The 20,033-nt window shown below is 45.3% G+C and overlaps 2 protein-coding genes across 2 annotated transcripts in view; one reads left to right on the top strand and one right to left on the bottom strand.

Annotated features, from left to right (window-relative positions):
* Nucleotides 1-17,793, top strand: part of waplb (WAPL cohesin release factor b) — a 33,773-nt gene extending 15,980 nt beyond the window's left edge. Inside the window, exons 6-20 of the mRNA XM_031745418.2 lie at nt 3,523-3,618; nt 3,707-3,877; nt 3,989-4,125; nt 4,560-4,671; nt 4,963-5,208; nt 5,533-5,644; nt 5,750-5,847; nt 7,339-7,415; nt 10,750-10,886; nt 10,990-11,105; nt 11,279-11,452; nt 12,437-12,653; nt 12,751-12,839; nt 13,229-13,324; nt 14,682-17,793. Coding sequence (XP_031601278.1) covers nt 3,523-3,618; nt 3,707-3,877; nt 3,989-4,125; nt 4,560-4,671; nt 4,963-5,208; nt 5,533-5,644; nt 5,750-5,847; nt 7,339-7,415; nt 10,750-10,886; nt 10,990-11,105; nt 11,279-11,452; nt 12,437-12,653; nt 12,751-12,839; nt 13,229-13,324; nt 14,682-14,747 — 1,944 coding nt within the window. The 3' untranslated portion in view covers nt 14,748-17,793. The remainder of the gene's footprint in view (nt 1-3,522; nt 3,619-3,706; nt 3,878-3,988; nt 4,126-4,559; nt 4,672-4,962; nt 5,209-5,532; nt 5,645-5,749; nt 5,848-7,338; nt 7,416-10,749; nt 10,887-10,989; nt 11,106-11,278; nt 11,453-12,436; nt 12,654-12,750; nt 12,840-13,228; nt 13,325-14,681) is intronic.
* Nucleotides 15,034-19,780, bottom strand: atoh1c (atonal bHLH transcription factor 1c). The gene has a single exon (XM_039616276.1). The coding sequence runs from the start codon at nt 18,470-18,472 to the stop codon at nt 17,900-17,902; it is 573 nt and encodes a 190-aa protein (XP_039472210.1). The 5' UTR covers nt 18,473-19,780; the 3' UTR covers nt 15,034-17,899.
* Between the last annotated feature and the right edge of the window lie 253 nt (nt 19,781-20,033).

Genomic DNA, 20,033 nt, shown 5'->3' with positions numbered 1-20,033 from the left:
TAGCCTTTTGAGTTTTCATGGCCTCATCCTTTCTAATTATATCTAAATTTTACGCTCATACCTCATAGATCTCTGATACATACAGATTGTATGATATGAAAAAGGAACTTTGGAGGTGGGAAACGTACTAACCTTGCATGTAGCTTGGTAATTTAGCAGTGTAGTCTCGCACCGAAACACAAGACACTTTAAAACTGAAATTCTTCAGAGTCCACAGCACTTCCAGCAGCCTGTCTTGTCACGGTGTATTCTGGCTACAAGAGAAAAAAAAGAAAAAGCATGGCATTGTGGGGGACATATTTCTGCAGCCTTCTTTTATATACAGGCTTTCCTTTAGAAAGGGGAATACTTTGCTCATTTTGCTCCTCGTGTCTTCTGCACAAACTCATTTAATGCACTGCAGCCTCGTTGCATGCTTTTAAATGACCCGATTGGTTTGCTCTGATAGTCTGAAGCTTTTGAATCTGTACACCTGCAGAGAACTTTTTGAAGTGCCAAAGTATGAAGTTAATTTCCTCCATGTTACAGACAAGCAGTAATGGCATTAGAAGACACGGTGCCCATAGGAGCATAATAACGCACTTAATGTACGCTCTCATCCTCTCTTGTTCTCCAGTTTCATGCTCTGACTCCTAAAATAACTTTCCTCCCTCTCAGTTGAATTTCTGTCTCCATCGCTTTCTCTTGACCGCTTCATCTTACTTTTTACCTCCTTGTATTATCCCCCGGCGCAGTACATCCCACATCTCGCTCCATCTCCCATTAACGTGATCGAGAGCGAGCGAGGAGTGCAGCTCATTATAAAAATAATAACCCTCGGAAGTGAGCGGCCTACGGAGGAGTCGTCAGAACTCTGCTTTGATTACAGTAAACTGTACGACTGTGCCATCAGCTGAGCCTGGGTGTTGTTAGGTTATTGAGCTGAGGACTCTGGGAGATATTAGATGTTACCATAATGACAACACTTGGACAGGCTCATCCATATTTAGGAGATGGCACTGACTTTGTTTGGGGAATGTTTTTAAGGGACGAGCGGTTATTACATCCATAACAGTGACCCTCTCCACTTCATTCCACTGCTGTACCATAAAGACTCATTGTCATTGTATAAAATCTACAAAATTACCACACACACACACACACACACACACACACACACACACACACACACACAAATGAGGATAGGTGCTTGGGCTGAAACAAGCACACGACAGCATAACTGGAGCGCGCCTGCTCTTTAACACAAAGTAAGACACGTCGTTACATGGTTCAGTCACACGGAGCTGGTATCCGCTGGATGGAGATGTTCACATAGGATTTGATTTTACTTTCCGCCTCCGTGAGTTTGCTGCTATGCGGGTGGCAAAGCACCAACTGTGCGTGTGCCCTAAGCAGTGAGCTTGAGAGAAGGATGACAGGAATGAGTAATCACCCGTCCTGCCGATGGACACAGTCACGATGACGTCGCCACGGCAAAGCTTAGAGATGAGCGTTTTTGCCGTTGCAGTCCTGATGTTTTATATAAAATAAACTGACATTTGTCGCCCAGTTTATCTGCACTAGTTTAATTTCAGCTCATTGTTGGAATCTTTACTGCAGACTGAGTGTTATTTATGGCCCAAACACGCAGAGAGGAGCAGACAGACGGGAGAAATGAAACGATATTCATCAAGTTAACATCAACGTGTTATGTTGGCATCAGTGCAGCGAAAGCGTCCCGATCAGTGGTAACAGAGCATAATGAGAGGGAGAAGCTGACGGGGAGAGAAAAGTTTATCAAAGAAAATCTGTCGGCATGCGTGAAACGTCTCCAAACTGTTGGCCCTTTGCTCTTCGCTTTCTTAGTACCATGTCCACTCTGGCACTGGGCGCTAGCGGGAAAGCCAGAATCAGAGGGCTGTCCGAATCAAATATGCTCCCCACTCTACACTTGTTTCATATTCTGATCATGGCGGACATCGTTTTCCTGCCACTCTGACCCCTCCGATGAAGTCGGGATAACTAATTCACGAGGTTTGGCAGTGAAGTTGTAGTTTGCTCCTAACGCACACCCCGCAATGCCAAAAACGGCGTGTTTTTGTTTTTTCTTATATTTTTAATCTGGCCCATAGCAGAGACACGGCACGTTCACCCCCCCTTCTCATCTGTCCCATACTTCTTAGCAGCAGGTGGGCGGGGCGGGTGGGCTGGGTGTCTGCCTGTGTCATTCAGATTACTGTCGCAGGCTTTAATTTGGTGTGTTGATGTTCCAGCACAGCAAAGCTCATCCCCAAACTCCCCTTTTGTCTCTGCTTATTAACCCCGCGGTGCAGAAATCCCCTCCCGCCCCACCTCCTCACCACTCCTCGCCTCAGCCAACTCTCTCCGCTCGTCCTCTTTTGTTTTTCATTATGAATGCCCCGGCAACCACCAACCACAGGTTTGGCAAAAATATGCAAAGAGGACAGGAGACGAGCCAAGGATGAGGGTGGACGGTGGCGTGGGAGGGTGTGTGTGTTTGTTTTTTAAGTGTGTGTGCGTGTGTGTCCTGCTGTTTGATCAGTGCTGGCAAACTCTGCTCAGTATAATGCGCTGTTTCTGCTTCACTCTCAGCATCAGTTTCTATCCGCTTTTATTTATCTGCTCTCCTCGATTGTTTCAAGTCGATTTTATTTTATTTATTGATTTTATTCCAAAGTTTCTCTTTAAAAAATCATAAAGATACAAAAGAACAGTTGGTCCACAGTGAGCAGCAAAGGCTTCTGTCTGGTGACACAATAAAAATACAGAACTTGAAATATTGAATTTAATATTTTTAGAAATTTGGAGAAAATCGGGAGTCAGAAAAGGTTTAAAAAAATTAATTAAGTCAGTTTTCTTCTTCTTTTCCGTTTCTCTTTTGAAATGATTTGCCAAGAGATTTACCAAGGATGAGACGTCGACTGCACGTGTGCAGAAATGTCTGCATACTGGTTATAACAGGTTTCAGGTGAATGGAGCTGAGTTCACAACAGCTGCTTAGAGTTTGATCTCATTTTAAAATGGATCTGTATTTATAAATATTGACCCTGTTCCATATTGCCCTAAAAATCCTCTGATGTGGGTTCTCACATTAAACACTTTGGTTTCTAAACAACTCCAGATTCGAGTGTCTTGGTTTCTCTCTGTTATTCGCCAAAATCTCCTGAATTTGAGATGCTTTGCTTTAGTAACAGTTCAGTTATTCAGTGTAATCTTCTCAGACTTTAGATTTGTTTGGTTTGTTGGCTCCTGTTTTGAAGCCTCGAGTTTACAGTATGGTGTTGGATTGGTAGAAGTGCATCCTTCTGCTGGTGCTGTGCAAACATGCAGATACTTGTGTGCTCAGTAGCATCCCACGACATAGCAGGGCTTGTTGTTGTTCAGGTATTTCATTAATACTGCTGTAAAAAGCACCCACAGCACAGCGCAAGCTGAAGCCTCAAGTGGCCATTTGAGGAACTGCATGTCTGTTTCCAGCTTCTGCGATGTTTACATTTTTATATGGTTGGGTTCGTTTTTCAGTCTCCCACCAAAGCGGTGTACAACGCCAGGCACTGGACGCTGGAGAGCGAAGAGGAGCCCCCTCCACCTTTCTTCGCGCGCTCACAGACGACTCCTGTAAGTCTCGCTTTCAGACCAAACATTGGATTTCAGCCAAAAACAAAGCAGCTGCAGCTTACTCATGTCAACCTTCCTCCGTCTCTAGGCCTCAGCCTCTGCTGGAGGCTCCAGTAAGGAGCCCTCTAACTCTCAGAAGGATGATGGTGTGTTCAAGGCTCCGCCCCCTCCTCCAAAGGTCACAAAGTGTGTCACTGTACCTACAGATCCATACCAGGACACTGTCACTGCACTCAAGTGTCACAAAGAACATAAAGAGGTGCACAGAAAATGTTTTATCCTTGAGATCACTTCACATCACGCTGAAGAGTTCCTGCTGATGTTTGGGTGAAACACCAGAAACATCACTGTTTCTCATTGTGCTTTGCAGCTGTATACAGTCGTCCAGCACGTGAAGCATTTCAACGACGTGGTGGAGTTTGGGGAAAACCAGGAGTTCACCGATGACTTTGAATACCTGGCTACTGGTCTGAAGAGTGGACAACCTCTCAACACGCGATGCCTTAGGTGAGAGTCTCCACGGGAAGTCAAAATTTTCCCAAATTTACCAACAACAGTCCAACAGCCAGTGATTCCAGGTGATATTTACAAAGAGCACCCCTCGTGCACTCACTTTCTGGTTATAACAACAATACAAATCAGATGTAACCAGCTGTGAAGGTTGCCTTGCAGTGTCTAACATGCGTCAGGGTTCAGATTTGGGAAGTGGGATATAAAAAGTGTTTGAAATTTGGCGCAATGGGATGAAGGGTGTGAGGTTCAGTGACACCATCTCACATCAAAATCACTGAAAGCCAGCATTGGGGCGCTAATGAAGGAGGCAGAGCGATACATTTTCAAAATTTAAACCTCAGAATTCACACTTAAAAATTCTTGTTGATGAATAAAACTCATTTTGTGTGATTGTTATTTTGTGTTGATGTTCTGTGTTGTGTCTTTAGTGTGATCAGCCTGGCTACACGCTGCGCCATGCCCAGCTTCAGGATGCACCTCAGGGCCAGAGGGAAGGTGGCTCAGGTCTTCAAAACGCTCAACGATGCCCCACAACACCCGGTGAGGATCAGCAGCTGAGCACTGAGCTCCAGACTCAGTGCTGCTCACGGTTCACTTTTGTTATTTGTTGTTTCAAATCTGAAATTCAGAATTTGTTGTTTAACAGAATGAACAAATAATTTGGTGAGAAATGATTCTGCATCAGGGTACTGAGTAAATGCGCTGAAATCCAGTGTCTGTAATCTGGAAACAAATGTTTAAAACACAAAGAAGGCGATGTCTGAGAGAGCTGAAGGAGGTTTGAGAACAACAGTAAATAATTTAAAGTGTCTTTTTCTGTCTCCTGTGCAGAACTTGGCTCTGTGTACAGCCTCTCTCATGTACATCCTGAGCAGAGACCGGCTCAACATGGATCTAGACCGGTCCTGCCTGGACCTGATGATCCGCCTGCTCGAACTGGACCAGGACCAGGGGGGTGGGAATGGGGCGGACTCCACGGTCCAGTTCAGCGCCAAGGAGATCGCCAAAATAAAGGAGAAGATCAGGAAGCTGTGTGACACGGTGCACAACAAGCACCTGGACCTGCAGAACATCACGGTACAGAAACGCACATGGCGGCGTTAAAATTTCACGTGTTGCGAGGGGGTTTATTTTGAGGGCGGAAAAAGCTTTGAGCGATTATTTCGGCTGCTGCAGCGCTCCAGTCGGGGTGACTCACAGACACCCACATGTGTCAGGATGTTTCTCACAGATCTGTTAGAGCTGAGCCAGAAAAACACAAAACTCAACTTGTACAACCACAGGAAGCGGCCCACGGTGCACCCCCAAATAACTCCAATGTGTAAAACGTTAAACGTGTGAAGTGATTCTTGAGTTTAGATTTAAGCTCCTGACTCCTCCTCCTCCTCCTTCTCCCTCCAGACGGGTCATTTGGCCATGGAGACGTTGCTGTCTCTGACTTCGAAGCGAGCAGGTGACTGGTTCAAAGAGGAGCTGCGGCTGCTGGGAGGACTGGACCACATAGTAGACAAAGGTAGACCATTACGCAGAAGTCCAGCAGACTCCAGGAGAAAGAGGAAAACTGTCGAAGCGTTTCGTTTCTGACCTCGTGTCCTTGTTTTGGTTTCTCTGCCCGCAGTGAAGGAATGTGTGGATAACTTGAACCAAGAGGACGATAAGGAGAAGCTGGTGTCGTCTTTGTGGGGAGCTGAGAGGTGTTTACGCGTGCTGGAGAGTGTAAGTGCCAAATAAAAACAAGAAAAGACATGACTGGGATTTTTTTTTTTTAAGTCAACTTATGTTCTTTTTTTATAAGCCTGTGAGGCTCAGAGTAAAATGTAATTGGAAATAAAAAAAACAGCAATAAACACACATTATTACTTTGATGCCAAAAACAGAGAATATAAAGTAACAAAGTGAAAAGAAGAGTTCAATTTTAAACTCTGCTGGTGTGAACAGGCGAGGAAGTTTGAGCCGACATGCTTCCTTCGCTGGGAGACATGTTTGTTATTCTACACAAAGAGAGAAATTAAATTATGGGAGGGGGAAATGAACTGTGAGGAAACCTTATTAAAGTTTTACAATTGTCTTTGGGCCTGCTGAGGTCCACTTGCTCAAATGTTTTGTACCAGTGACGACTGTGACAAGCAGACCACCGACTACAACCGCTCAGCTCCTCGAATGAATCCTTTTAAAAAGTCTTAAAGTGGCATCGCTGCACAAATGCTGCTGTTTACACCCCTGTGCCCCTCTCGATCACATAGTAGGACTATGTTAAAGCTGTAGTCTGTATTTATTTATTTACAGGCGAGCCAGAAAAGCACCACAAAATTTGGTCTGGCTGAAAACATCCAAACAAGACAAATGCCTCCTTTCCACTAGCTCCTGCTCTGCTCGGCCCCACTCGTCTCTGGTAGTTTTCCATTACGACTGAGTACCACTTAAATAGGACGCTGTCGTTATAGCAACGCAGACCAAAAGCCCCGTCACGGTGATGGAGGACGTCGAGGTGATGCTAAATCGATGCTGGACCACGGCACTGGTTTGTGTGGTCGTTTCCCTCGTTGTTTGGGGGTTTGATTCTTGCGGAGTCACCGCTCATGACTCATCTAGTGATGTCACTCCCTGGCCAATCAGCAGTATGCTGTCTGTTTATTGCATTCTCAGCTTGCTTGGAGCCCCACCTGAGCAGGTACTAAAAACAGTGTCTGGTACCAGGTACTACCGCCTAATGAGAAACGCTAAAAACCAAGTGAAGCCAAGCTGAGTAGGTACTTGTGGAAAAGAAGCTTAAGATGATACTGATGAAGAATTAGGTTCTTCCTAGCTAGCATAAAACTACAGGTTCTTTTGAACCACCAATGAGCTATTTGAGGACTTCTTTGATTGTACAGCTGGGGCAGTTTGCATTAGACCTGGTGGTCTGGGTCCCACCCACTCAGTCACGTTGAAGCTTCTGTCAGATTTCGGGCTGAATGCTCGTTGTCACGTTTCCCGACATGTTTGTTCAGAAAAGGTTTAACACCTGTTTTGATGTTTGAAAATCAAAACTATCACTAAATTTGACAGTTGGCTTGAACCTGATGATGGTTTTGCAAACTTATTTTGTTTGGAGAAGCGTCCTCACACTGTGGAGCAGAGAGCCAGGGGAAAAACATGAAGTCAAGTTAAAGGAAAATAAGCGAGTTCATTGGTGCTCTCCTGCTGACTTTGTGTTTGCACTCACAGGTGACCGTCCACAACCCCGAGAACCAGAGCTACCTGATCGCCTACAAGGACTCGCTGCTCATCATCTCTTCTGCAAAGTGAGTGATAACACACTGTCCTCACCCCTGATGTGTTCATTGTGGTGTCGCTCTACTCTGCTTAGTGTGCTGCTTAGATTCAGCAGTTTTTATCAGGTGGCACGTCTGCTGAAAACTTCTACTTTGTACTCGCTGTTTTGTTGCCTTTTCCTCTTTTACCATCTTTTTGTGCCTTTCTGGTCGGATTTCTGAGCAGAGATGGACGAAAGCTCTCCACTGTTATTGTGAAAATCAGTAAATGTGGTGTTGTAACAGCAGAATCTTTAAACCTGGTCACATACCTCAGCTGCTGAACATCCTGTGTGTGTCATCGCCATCATCTTTTTGTTGCTTGATTTCCTGGTTGTGACATCCTGTCAGTCATAGCTGTGACCTTTCGACCCTGACCCTGACCCCTGCTGTCAGCAGAGTCTCCGCTGTGGTCTCTGTTCATTCTTTAACGTGTTTTAGTCCTCGAGTCGTCGAGGTGTTCTGATTTATACAGACCGACCAGATTTTGTGCGTTTCCGGTTTGTTTTATACATTGGTTAAATTTAACTATAATTCATACTTAATAAACAAGGAAAACTTCATAGTGAGCTTCCACAAACTCTAAGTAAATTAATTTAATTTTACAGCTGGCCGTGTAAGCGCTGCTGTCTACAGGATTGAAATGCTCTGTTTTGTATTGAAGAATAAACACTCAGAGTTAAAATCGCCCCTCTAATCATTTGTGGATTCATCAGATTTCTGTCCTGTTACATCTGATTTTCCACCAGCTTTCCAGGTTTTAAATGTACGACCGGCACAAAGTGCTTTTCTGGTCTTTATGACCACTTTATCCAGCAATCACCATTTAATCTCACCTGAATCTTTGGCCTGTGGGAGGGGCTTAACACAGTCACCTGGAGAACATGCGCCACACTGCGAGGCCCAGCTGATCCGACTCCGTAAACATGAACCAGTCAAGCGAGCACCTGACGTCAGCCCAGCGTCGGGTCCCTCCGTCGGTAAACTGAAGCTCCTCTCAGCTGCAGAATGATGCATGAATCTCTGCACTCACTGTTCATTAAGTAAAACTCAAGCATCTGTCACGCTGCGCTGAGTTAATTTACCTTCTCGCTCCTCCTGCGTCCTTTGTGTGACCGGACCTTCGCCCTCTGCAGAAGGTCTGCAGTGAGGGTGGGGGTCGAGGATGATGAGGATGAAGGTCAAATGGCTCGACAAAGAGCCGCTGTTTCAGCGGGCGGGTGACACAGGCCTCAGTCTGAGCCTTCAGCTGTCCGCTGCACTAACTCGATTAACCCCCGAAACTGCAGGGTGAGCGGGAGAGCGAGCGAGCACCGCCATCTAAACTCTCTCTCACACACTCACACACACGCAGCTGAAACTGTGAAGTTACTCTCACACACTCCGACAGTGTTTACTCTTCATCACTCACTCCTGTTTTCCTCCTCTTCCTCCTGACTCCTCCTGGTTCCTGCACACGCTGCCCTCATTGTTTCAAACCAAACTCGACCCCGAGCTGCTTTCAGACTTTCAGCTGTCTGCAGGATTAATTTAATAAACCCCATAACAACCCCATCTCTCTCACACACACACAGACAGACACACACACACCCGTCCTTTTGCTTATTGACGAGCCTCGTCTGCATCTGGACACAAACGCATCACTCTGTGTTAAATTAAGCAGAGCGAAATGTAAAAGTTGTGAATATGAAGCCTGTCACAGAGCGCCCAGCTGTGTGCTGCACCCTCTTCTCCTGACCCGGACTCATTGCTGATAGAATTATCATGGAAAGGAAATTAATGATGCTCCTTGTTTTATTTTGCCTGCACTTGTTGTCTTGACTGTATTTCACTGTAAATGAACCAGAAGAGTGAAAGCCCAGCTTCAGGCCTGACTTAGCAAGTCTCGAACTGTTGAACTCTGATGAAGCACCTCTGAGCTGCAGCGAGACAATCAATGCAATGAACTGCAATCATAATAGGAAACACAAAGCTTGTTCAGTCCTAGTGTCGGTTCCACGCCCCATAAATGGGAGATTTAAGGCAGGAAGGACACCCGGCATAAAATCTGTGTCGGAGCAAATCTGCTAACAGTGCCTTCTGTAGCGTGTTTTAACAGATGGATGTAGCCACCATACAGTCACACATTTGACCCCCTTTTGTCTCAGTGTTTGTGTTTTGGTCACAATCATGTTGGGTTTTCCACCCAGAGGCACTAGGCTGAGGTATCAAACAACACAAACAGTGTTGTTCATCACACAGATAACTGCTAATGAGTGCTCATTAACATCCAATTAAAACCTGAGAATTTCATTCACCAAACCTGGAGCTCAGACTTCTTGGATGGTCTTTTATTATTTGACAGACAATTGCATTAAAATGCTCCAAAAGGCTCCAGTAGCACAAGCACGGCGCAGAGGTGCAGTTCACTGACGGCAATCTGTGTCAGTAAAACGAGTCACGCACCTAATAATGCAAACTCTAAACCTTAAAATGGTTTAAATCGGCTTGATTTTCAGCAAGGGGTCGATTGAGAGGACTAAACCGTATTTCTGTATCAGGCTGTAAACATGTTTATTTCTGCTGTACAGTTGGATATTTGAACATTGCAGTCTGTGGGGACTGACTCACTGCTAGAGCCGGCCTCGAGTGGACATTTGACGAACTGCAGTTTTTAGTATTTGCAAGTTTCCACATTCATTTTCCAAAGGTGGACCAAGTACTTCTGCCTCATTTTTACATTCATGTGTAAATAATTTCTCCTCTTTTCCCTTCTACTTAAACCGTCTCCTCTGTACCCCACATTCAGTTTCCTGTGACACACCACCTGCCTTTTTTTTTTTTTTTTTTTTTTTTTTCTTCCTCTCGTTGTGTCCTGATGTTCAGACTCTGGTTTCTGCTCTGTTTTCAGTCACCACTGTCATTAGATTTAATTTGGTTATTTACATCAAGCTGCTGCCCTGCCTTGCCCCTCTGCAGTTGCAGCCGGCCTCAAGAAAGAGTGTATGAGTGTGTGTGTGTGTGTGTGTGTGTGAATGCTGCTCTGTTTTATGATGGAGTAGAAAAGGAAAAAGGCGAGCCATGTTCAGACATCTGGATGTGAGTGTAGTTTGCACTGATGACGATCAAGTGACTGTAAGTGAAAAGGAGGACCAGGTGAACCCGCACGGACCGCCTCATTTTGAATTTCTTGGTAACACTAAGGTTTATGGGACATTTGTTCTGAGTTATCAGTATGCAGCACTTTCATTTATGTTTTTAGCACTTGGTAAGAAAGGTCAGTAATTATTAGGAAAAATACTGAGTCTAGTTCTGCGAAGTTACCAGGCCTCTCTTTGTCTGTCAGGGCGCTGAGGAGGTGTGAGGAGATGATCCAGCGTTACAGCAGGGAGGTGAAGTCTGACAGAGCCGCGGTGGGGAAAGCGGTGGAGGACTGCATGAGGGCCATCATAGGAGTCCTGCTCAACCTGACACACGACAACGGTTGGTGCACCAAAAACACTCCAAACACGCTTTACTGCGGCTTATTGAAACGCTTAAACATAGTTAATCTGATGGATAAACGCATGTGAAACTCCATCTGCAGAGTGGGGCAGCACGAAGACAGGAGAGCAGGAGGATTTGATAGTGACGGCTCTGAACTGTGTTCTCAAAGTCCCTCAGTATCTTCCTCAGGAGCAGAGGTTCGACATCAGAGTACTGGTGCGTATTAAACACGAGTGATGTGACCGTTTCCATCACAGGTTTGGGTTAAAATTAGATTTAAGTGGTATTAAAAGTATTTTAAGAAACAGGAATATGATGACAACAGTGAAAACTGATGGAGTTAAAATGACTGACCCATGAGTGCCACTGTGTGTGTTTGCTGCGTTCAGGGTCTGGGTTTGCTTATCAACCTGGTGGAGTACAGTGCCAGGAACAGGTACTGCCTGATGGAGATGGAGATGGAAGGAGGACAGGGTCCCTGCGACTCCACCGTCCTGCTCAACCCTCAGCACCAGGACATCGCCAGCACGGGCCCGCTGAGCGCCATCGCCGCTCTTGTACAGGTACAAACTCAGGAGTGGATGGAAAAACCCAAAGAGGAGTGTGACTGAAGTGAAGTCGCCATTTTACAAACATAAATGCTCATATTTTAGGAACAAACTATCCAAATGTTTTGTTTTGGTAAATCAGGTTATTTTTTTAGTTTTCGTTTGTATTAAACTTAGAGAGGAGCGAATGAACCTGCAGATCTGCTGCACTCACTGTCATTTCAGTTGGTTTATTTCACCAGAAAAGGTGAAATTTCCCCCCAAAATAATAGTGGATGCTTTTAAATTCTTTCTCACATGCTGACCTTCATTCAGATTCATCTCGGTGCTCAGTGGACCCTTCTCAGCCGGCCTGGAAGGAGAAAATAAAACTTTGTATGACCGGCGTCTCGTCGTTTTGGTGTCATCTGTCAGGTGTAGACTTTAGTTTTCTGCTTCCCTCTAAAACAGTTAAGATCAGACTGAATTTAATTTGTCTCCTGATGTTCGGATGATTCACAGCATTAAAAGAAAAGGCTGATCATTCCCTCACTGCGTCTTTGATTAATGGAGCACAAACATGGTCTGATTAATGTCTGCAGCAGCTGCTGCTGTGAGGAATATTTCAAGCTCACTTTTATGTTTTGGCGTGAAAATTAATACTCGCGCGATCCTCGGAGTTGAGTTTGTCTCGTCTGCGGAAAAGCCGGGGAGGGGAGTCGGTCCTAAATATCAGTCACTGCCTGTCAGGAAACCATCTGTGAACTATTTTTATGGATATAGTTTCTCCATTTGAAAAGTGGAGCGTTAAACCTGCATTTTTTTCTGTCCAGCAGGGGGCGACTCCTCCGTAAAAACAATCAGATGGTATCGAAATCTGAGAGGAAGTTATTGTGAAACTTTCCTGATGACTTCGTCTCAGTGGCTAGCTTCAAATCTTATTGAATACAAAATGATGATCGTTTATGTACAGCCTATAAATCCGTTGGCGTTGGTTCTGATGTTCTCTGTCGCCCTCAGCTGTTCCTGCAGCGGGAGCGGGCCGCCGTCCTGGCTGAGGCCCAGACCGATGACCTCATAAAGGAGGCGCCGAAAGCTGCTTTGGACCAGAGCGGCGAGTGGCAGGAGACGGGCGGAGAGATCCAGTGGGTCGCCAACGACAACGACTCCGACAAACAGGACGAAGGCAAGAAGAATAAGAATGACGAGGAGGATGAGGAGCTGGACCTAAACAAAGGTACAACCAGAGTGTGGCTTTGATTACTTCCTGCTGTTGATGATCGTGACCATCGTGCAGGACAAAGTGAAACATGATCCTCGTTTCTCTGTCCCAGCTCTGCAGCATGCAGGGAAGCACATGGAGGACAGTATTGTGGCCTCCTACACGGCACTGCTGCTGGGCTGCCTCTGCCAGGGGAGCCCGGTGAGTCTGACACACACACACACACACACACACACACACAGAGTTGTGTATCTGTAAGTTGAGAAGATGTCACCCTGACTCATTTATTTCCTGGAAACTAACATCAAAACATGAATGAATTGCATGCTGGGTTTGTGCTTTTTGTCCCCATAATGCGACTCTGACAGATTTGTGTGTCTGTAGGGAGTTTCTTAAAGTTTTCACCTGCATTTTAAATACAGTAGAAACACATTTACCCTCAAAAACACATAAATACAGACTCATGACACACACTACCTGAGGCGTACAGTTCACAGCAGCACTTGTTGTTATGAGGCTTCAGAGCTCGTTTTGATTTGTCTGATTTATTGTTGTGTGTTTGATCGATTTCTTTTGACTCTGTCCTGCAGATGAATGTGACTACTGTGAGAGAGAACCTGCCTAAAGGAGATTTCTCCATCATGACAGAAATGCTGAAAAAGTTCCTCAACTTCATGAACCTCACTGTGAGTCACAGCTTCAACAAAAGAATCCCTGTAATGTGTTTAGTTCTGTTCTAGTGAACACGGAGAGAAAAGTCCTGATGATTCTGATCCAATTGTACTCTGAATATGTTTGGGGATAATTTATTTACTTTTTTAAATTAAAGCTTTAAACTTCTTGTGGAGATGATCATCGTTTTACATAAAGAAATGTTGCTGAAGCAGATAAGACACAAAAAAATGGAAATTTTGACCCCTGGCCTTTTTATAAGCTAGTTTATCAAATTACCGTATATCCTGCTCATGTTGGAGCACATAAATCCAGAAGAGCGGGTCGTTTTACTGAAATACATGAAGGAGGGAAGATTTCAGAACCGAGCGAGTTTGTAGAAACGCGTCAGAGCTGCGAAAAAACACGGTATAAAGGATGGACGTCGCTACGCTGACGCCAACTATTCTGAAGCCATTTTGTCACAAAAAACTGGATGTAACGAGGAGGGGTGGGTCTCTTCCTGAAATCACTTACTCATTGGCTAAAGACTTGTCAATCACAAGCCATTAGCCAATGAGCAAGCGCCATTGGCTTTGTTGAAACGTGGTATGACCAAAATTTACAAAACCAGGATATTGTGTACTGAGGCTTAGACGGAGAGCCATTTTCCCATAGGATGCTTTAGGACCAGAAGTCGACTTGCAACCACAGTTATCGCCATCTGGTGGCCATCAGATAGAATGCAGGTTTTTTTGGCACTTCTGAACTGACTTCACTTTTATGAATGAAGCTGCATCTACGTTTGTTTTCACTGTGAAGGTAATAAAGACGGCGTACATTTACTCTGACAGGATACTGGCTGTTATGTGTTACATTAATGGACACATTAGCTACAATTCCAGCATTTGCTTGTTCAGCATAATGTGTTTATACATCATCGTTACCTCCAAACAGAACTATCACAGCTGTTGCTGTCTGCAAAATGTAGTCACTATTTCACAAAGGTGGACGTGAGGCTGCTGTAAGTCCAGACTAATGCAACACTGATAGAAGAAACTCTTTCCACAATATCAAAGTGATATATTCTGATTAGTGTTCGACGTAATCCTTCATCTGCCTGTGCTGCTCTCCGCCCGACGTCTGTCAGAGGCAGACTAATGAGAGAAAATACTCATTATTCAACGACGATTATCAGACGAGTTTATTCAAGAGTGAAATCTGTGATTTAAATAAAAAACGAGCAGTGAGTTTGTTGAAATGGTAAGAAAGAAACGATCTGCACGTCTAATTTTCCAGTTGTAATGAATTCGTTTGATTTATTTTTGTTGAACGATCTGTGAAGTGTGTGTGTGTGTGTGTTCATGACTGACCCCTGCTTCCTCTCTGCAGTGTGACGTCGGCACCACAGGACAGAAGTCCATCTCCCGGGTCATTGACTATCTGGAGCACTGCTAGAGAGAAGTCTCACATACGTACTCACACAAAAAGACACATGCAACACAACCATCTCCTTCATCATCGTTACCACCACCATCATCATCACCACCACCTCCACCTCAGTCGACCGCTGGAGTAAACTGACGGGACGTCGTCCTCTTCCTCCTCTTAAAGGAGCTTCACCTCGTCAGCGTGCACGTTGGAAACGTGACTTTAAAGGATAAACCCTTTAAAGCTGCAGCAGAGATCACATGCTTTTGTTTTTCTGAAGAATCCAAGTCAGTATTTGGTTGTTATTTCTTCCTTTTTCCTCAGTTTAAAAAAAGTTGCTCAGAGCGATGTTTTTCTTCTTGTCTGATAAATTCCTGTTCAAAGCGTCTCCTCACCTTCTCAGCCCCTCCCTCGTGAAAACCCCTTTCGTATAGAGCGATGGCAGATTGGAGTGAAGCTTCCATTTCCCCCACCCCAGCCTGCCATCAAAGCCTAGCGGCCCTGAGCGCGGCCTTTTGGAGCCGATAACTGCCAAACAAACAAACTGAGCTTTTTAAAAAGAAAAAAAAGAAAAGAAAAGATGGCTTTTACTTTGAAAACGTCGACCCCAGCTCCTCACAGGCCGCCTCATTTCTCTCACGCTGTGTTCTTCTTCTCCTCTCTTTGCTGCTGTAACCTCTTGGCTCTGTCTGAAGGAGGTGCTTTGGCACTGAGAAACCACGCGTATTGATCATTTGTGGGCGGAGGGTGGGAAGCCTGACCCGCGGTGAAGTCGAGGTGGGACTGCTTGTTTTTGCATGACACCTCGTTTCGTGGTGGCGTTGAAAGAGACGCGCGGCACCTTTATGCCGACTTCACACCTGACTCTCAAAGCTTTTGAGGGCTTTAGAAACTTTGAACAACCTCTGCTTCCAAAAAGCAGAAAGTTTTTCCCTTTCAAACGATCGATCGCGCTCTTGCTCGACATCAAAAGCTTCGTGTCTCAGCGGGTTCCCGAGCCCTCCGGACCAGAACCTGTCCTTCTCCTGCTCCTTTCAATTACAGCCAGGCGTTTGAGCTCGCTGCTCGTGGTGGAGCCTTCAATTACAGCACAAAGGCGGCCGAGGAAGCCCCCCCAGTCTGAGAGGTGAAGGCGAGGCACTTTGCTTTTGAACCAGGCCGCCAGCAGAGGGGTTTTCACAGAGCAGGTCGATTATTTGTCCCTCCTGCTCAGGTGTTTTTAGGAGGAAACACTTTAGCTGGAGCTCAAGATCCTCAAACCCACAGTTTAACTTCAAATCCTGTGTGTTTGGACTTTCCAAGAGTGCATCACTCTCTAACGTACATTTCAGCGATCCTGAGATTTGATTGGGAATTTGTAAATGATAGAAATCGGCCCCGTGCTTTTCCGTTAGGCCTTCTGTGGTTTTCATCTTTGAAGCCTTTTCAGATGGCACACGTGTGAAGAAGTCAAAACTCCAGCAGCACTTACAGTACAAACAGCAACTCATTACACGTCAGCCATTGCACTTGTAGCTTTAACCTCCCCCGCCTTTCCTGTCCTCTGTGCACCGTCAGTGAAGTTCCAGAAATGTTCCCTGATGGGGGAAAGGGAAGTCCGGAGCCTTAAACGAGTCATTTTTGTTCCTTTTTCCTTCAAGTGCAGCGTTCTCTTGAAGCACATTTGAGTTGTAACTAAAGGCTTTATTAATAGAATAAATAGATATGATTTAGTTTGAAAAGATTTTCAGCCTCATTGTTGTTAAAAAGCTAAAAAAAAAGTTATTTAAGTTTTCCTCAGTTTGGAGACTCGCAAAAGAGCGAAACTCCAGGGGAATATGTGAGTCTTTCACACAGCAGAAACAGTTTTTCCAATAATTTCATTGGAAGATGTCTCGGATAAGCCCCGCCCACTCCATTCAAACCATGCAGCCACGGTCTAACTCTCACTGGGCGCCTCAAACTGAAGTGTCCCTTCAGTTGCTTTATTAACCCTTTAATAACCTCCAGCTAATAAGCTTGTTATCTAGGAAGCCTGAATAAGAAGTAAAAGAAGAAAGATGGCCGTGACCATCGTTTCAGTGTTGGCTCTTTGTCTGCAGCCATGTTCAGGTCCCCACAGTCGCTCATCAACACTGAAACGCAAACCTGTGACACTAAAAGTCACTGCTGTGAGGTAAAGGACACAGAAGCTGTCCATAGAGACCAAAACAGGTTTTTAAATTCCAGCAGGCTGCGCGTGTTAATTACTGCTGTAAATTTGTCACATTTTAATGCGAGTCTGTGGGGACCCACTCGCTTTTGGAGCCTCAAGTGGATGCTAGAGGACCTGCAGTTGTTGACGCTAGCTTCATTTCCTTCGTTCCTGCTTTAAGCTAAAGATTCGCCTTTGAATTTCTTTTCTGTAAAACAGATTTTTTAAAAGTCCAGATTAAGAGAGAGAGAGCATCGTCTGAGCAAGCTAACATTTAAGGTTTTCACTTAAAATCATCTGTTCCTTTTTGCTCTGGCGTTTTGTCATCAGCACCGTGAGCTCCTGCTGCTGTTTCATCTTTAGAGCTGGAAAAAAATGACATTGAATTGACCTGTTAAAGTTAAAGATTGTGTCATTGTTCATGTGGTTTTGTATTTGTTTGTCTGTGGACATCAGCGCACACACACACACACACACATACACACACACACCTTAAAACTTCACACTCCTTTATGAAAAGTTTACAAGAGCTTTATTCACAGACGTCTGGAAGAATGAATGGAAGAGCTTTTTGTACATAGTTTCCTGTAAATAGATTGGACCTCCTCATGTAGGAGGGGAATGATGGAGGGAGTTTGGGGTGGAGGGGGCAGTTTGGGGAGGGTCACGGGTGGGCCGGGGTTAAATTTAAATTTAGACCGTAGACTCTACTTTTCTGAATCCGATTCTATTTTTTCTTTTTTCTAAGCCTTTTTCTCCCAGCTGTGTTGTTGTTTTTGGACGGACAGAAAGCTTCTTAACGAGCCGCCTGCAGGAAAACTTGATCTTTGTACCAATTTGCAGACCGATGTCTTTGGTTACCTGTACATAATTTTAAAATAATAAAAATTGATACTTTGAGTAACTCTGGCACAGAGTTTTTCTTTCTGTCGTCCTCGGTGTTTGAGTCCTCGAACACATGAAACACGTTTTGGTCCTTTAAAGTCTGACGCTGCCGAAGACAGAATCACAGATATTCACGTCCCCCCTGCACGTCCTCCTCGGGGCACCCCGGGCCTCCGCCGCTGCTCTTGGCCGTGTGGAAGTGGCTCTCGGGCCGAGGCGGGTCCCCGGCCGCCGGCGCTTTGTCGGTGCCCGGGCTGGGTGCTCCGCCCGCGCCCTGCTGCAGCAGCTCGCTGAGGGTGGAGATGTAGATCTGCGCCATCTGCAGGGTCTCGGACTTGGACAGCTTCCGGTCGCTGTCCGTGTTGGGAATAACGCTGCGGAGCCGGTCAAAGGCCACGTTCAGTCCCAGCATCCTGCGCCGCTCGCGGGCATTGGCCGCGAGGCGCCGGCGTCTCTGCGCGCGCTCCAGAGCGCTCGTGTCCGGCGGCAGGTAGTGCAGCGCGCCCCCGGCGGCACCGAGCCGGAGCTCCACGATGGCGCGCGGGGGGTCCCGGTAGTCCCCGGAATGGTCCTGTGCGAGGCTCCGCTGCAGCAGCGCGTGGAGATCCGCGTGGAGCGCCGAGACCGCGGGACCGGGACCGCACTCAGAGTCCACGGACACGAAGGGAGCGAAGAGGCTTTTACGTGGAGGCATCTCTGCTCCTCCTCCGCTCTCCCCTTTCTCCTCTACTCTGTGTCTTTGTCCTACTGTCTGCTTCTTCCTCTCCTTCTTCCTCCTCTCCTCCTCTTATTTCCTTCTCCTCCTTCACCAAACGGCCACAGCCGCTGAGCCTCACCGGGACCCTTCACGTTTCTCGGCATTGATGGGAGAATTTATGGAGTGGGGGGCCTTGCGTGCTTCGGGGGCGTGGACAGGGTCGTGTGCTGCTCAGTGAACTTTGCCAGATGCGCAGCTGGAAGTCGATTAACCGAGTTCATCAAAAGAGGATTAGAAGCGTCTCAGTGCGCCGCTGAGGGCCGAAGAGGACGGAGAGCGCCAGCAGCCACGGTGTGAAGTTTCACTCACACAAACTTCACGTACAGTTTCTGCACGTAAAGTTTTTCAATCATAAAAAGTTTATAATAAGAGTTTCAAACTGAAAGCAAACTTGTGTCATGCAATAGATCATTGAAGACCGCAGTGACGTCACTGAAGTGAACCTCAACTGTGGAGAAACATTTTAGCACTCAGATTTAAAAAAAGAAGGGAAACAAGGGTATTTGTATGTTAGTCTGAGTACAGCTGGTACTGTGCGCTGCTTCCATCACCACACAGATGTTAGTGAATGAAATATTTCTCTGTTCTGTCATCAGAAATCTGCATGATTTGTTTCTTTTTCACACAGAAACATTTATCCCAACACGGAACAGCTGGAACAATCATTGATGCTGTGTAGCTGCCCGATCAATTTAATGCAAACACATTTTAAAAAATTTCATTTGAGTTAATAATTTGACGAAGATCAGTGAAAAGGGATCATTTGTAAAACAAACAGCAGATGAATAGATTGCAGAGTAATAATGTTTGAATGAAGAAGAGAAACAGAGTAAAATTAAAATAAAACCGAAAAGTAAAAAATAAAAAAAGCTACATGTGGTTTGGGACCAGAACTGGCCTGCCAGAGGGCGCACTGTGGTCCACACAGGAGGGAGCATCATTCATTCAGTATTCAAAGGTGACGGAAATTCTCCAATTTTTTTTCTTGTTGTTTATGGGTTTTTTTAATCATCCTCCTCTGAAGGTTTTGTGTTTCAGAAAATCAAATTTTAAATGTGAACTTTGTAAAAGAGACGCAGGTTATTAACTCTGAGGTTCAGCTGAAGATCGAGTGAAGGTTTGGAAGCAAATAATTAATAAATTCCCAATCTGCGCATGTTTAAATGGAAAGTTTGAGGCCGTCCTGTCACACAGCAGCCATGTTTAATGATCTCTAATCGTAATTAATCAGATGTTTTCACTGGTTTTTGTCTTATTTTCTGTTATTTGATTGAAAGTTGACATCAGATCTGTTTCTTTTTCACATGTTGAGGCTGAACCTTTCTTAAACGTCATGATTTTACTTGTTTTCTTACTTCTGTGGTGATGAAACACCGGCGCGCCCAGTGAAGAAGAGTCCACTGTCTTTATATTTCTTACAGAAGTATAATTTTCCTCATGATCGGTCAGATAGGATCTCGTTTTTCATGTGGCTTTTTTTTTTAAAGTTACCTGTAAT

The sequence above is a fragment of the Oreochromis aureus genome, linkage group 8, assembly GCF_013358895.1.
Source record: "Oreochromis aureus strain Israel breed Guangdong linkage group 8, ZZ_aureus, whole genome shotgun sequence".
Taxonomy (NCBI): Eukaryota; Metazoa; Chordata; class Actinopteri; order Cichliformes; family Cichlidae; genus Oreochromis; species Oreochromis aureus.
The sequence above is the reverse complement of the archived record's forward strand: the minus strand, read 5'-3'. Positions and strand labels throughout refer to the sequence as shown.

Bases quoted from the DNA above. Each gene is read 5' to 3' on its own strand.
- atoh1c (XM_039616276.1), bottom strand. From the start codon at position 18,472: ATGCCTCCACGTAAAAGCCTCTTCGCTCCCTTCGTGTCCGTGGACTCT.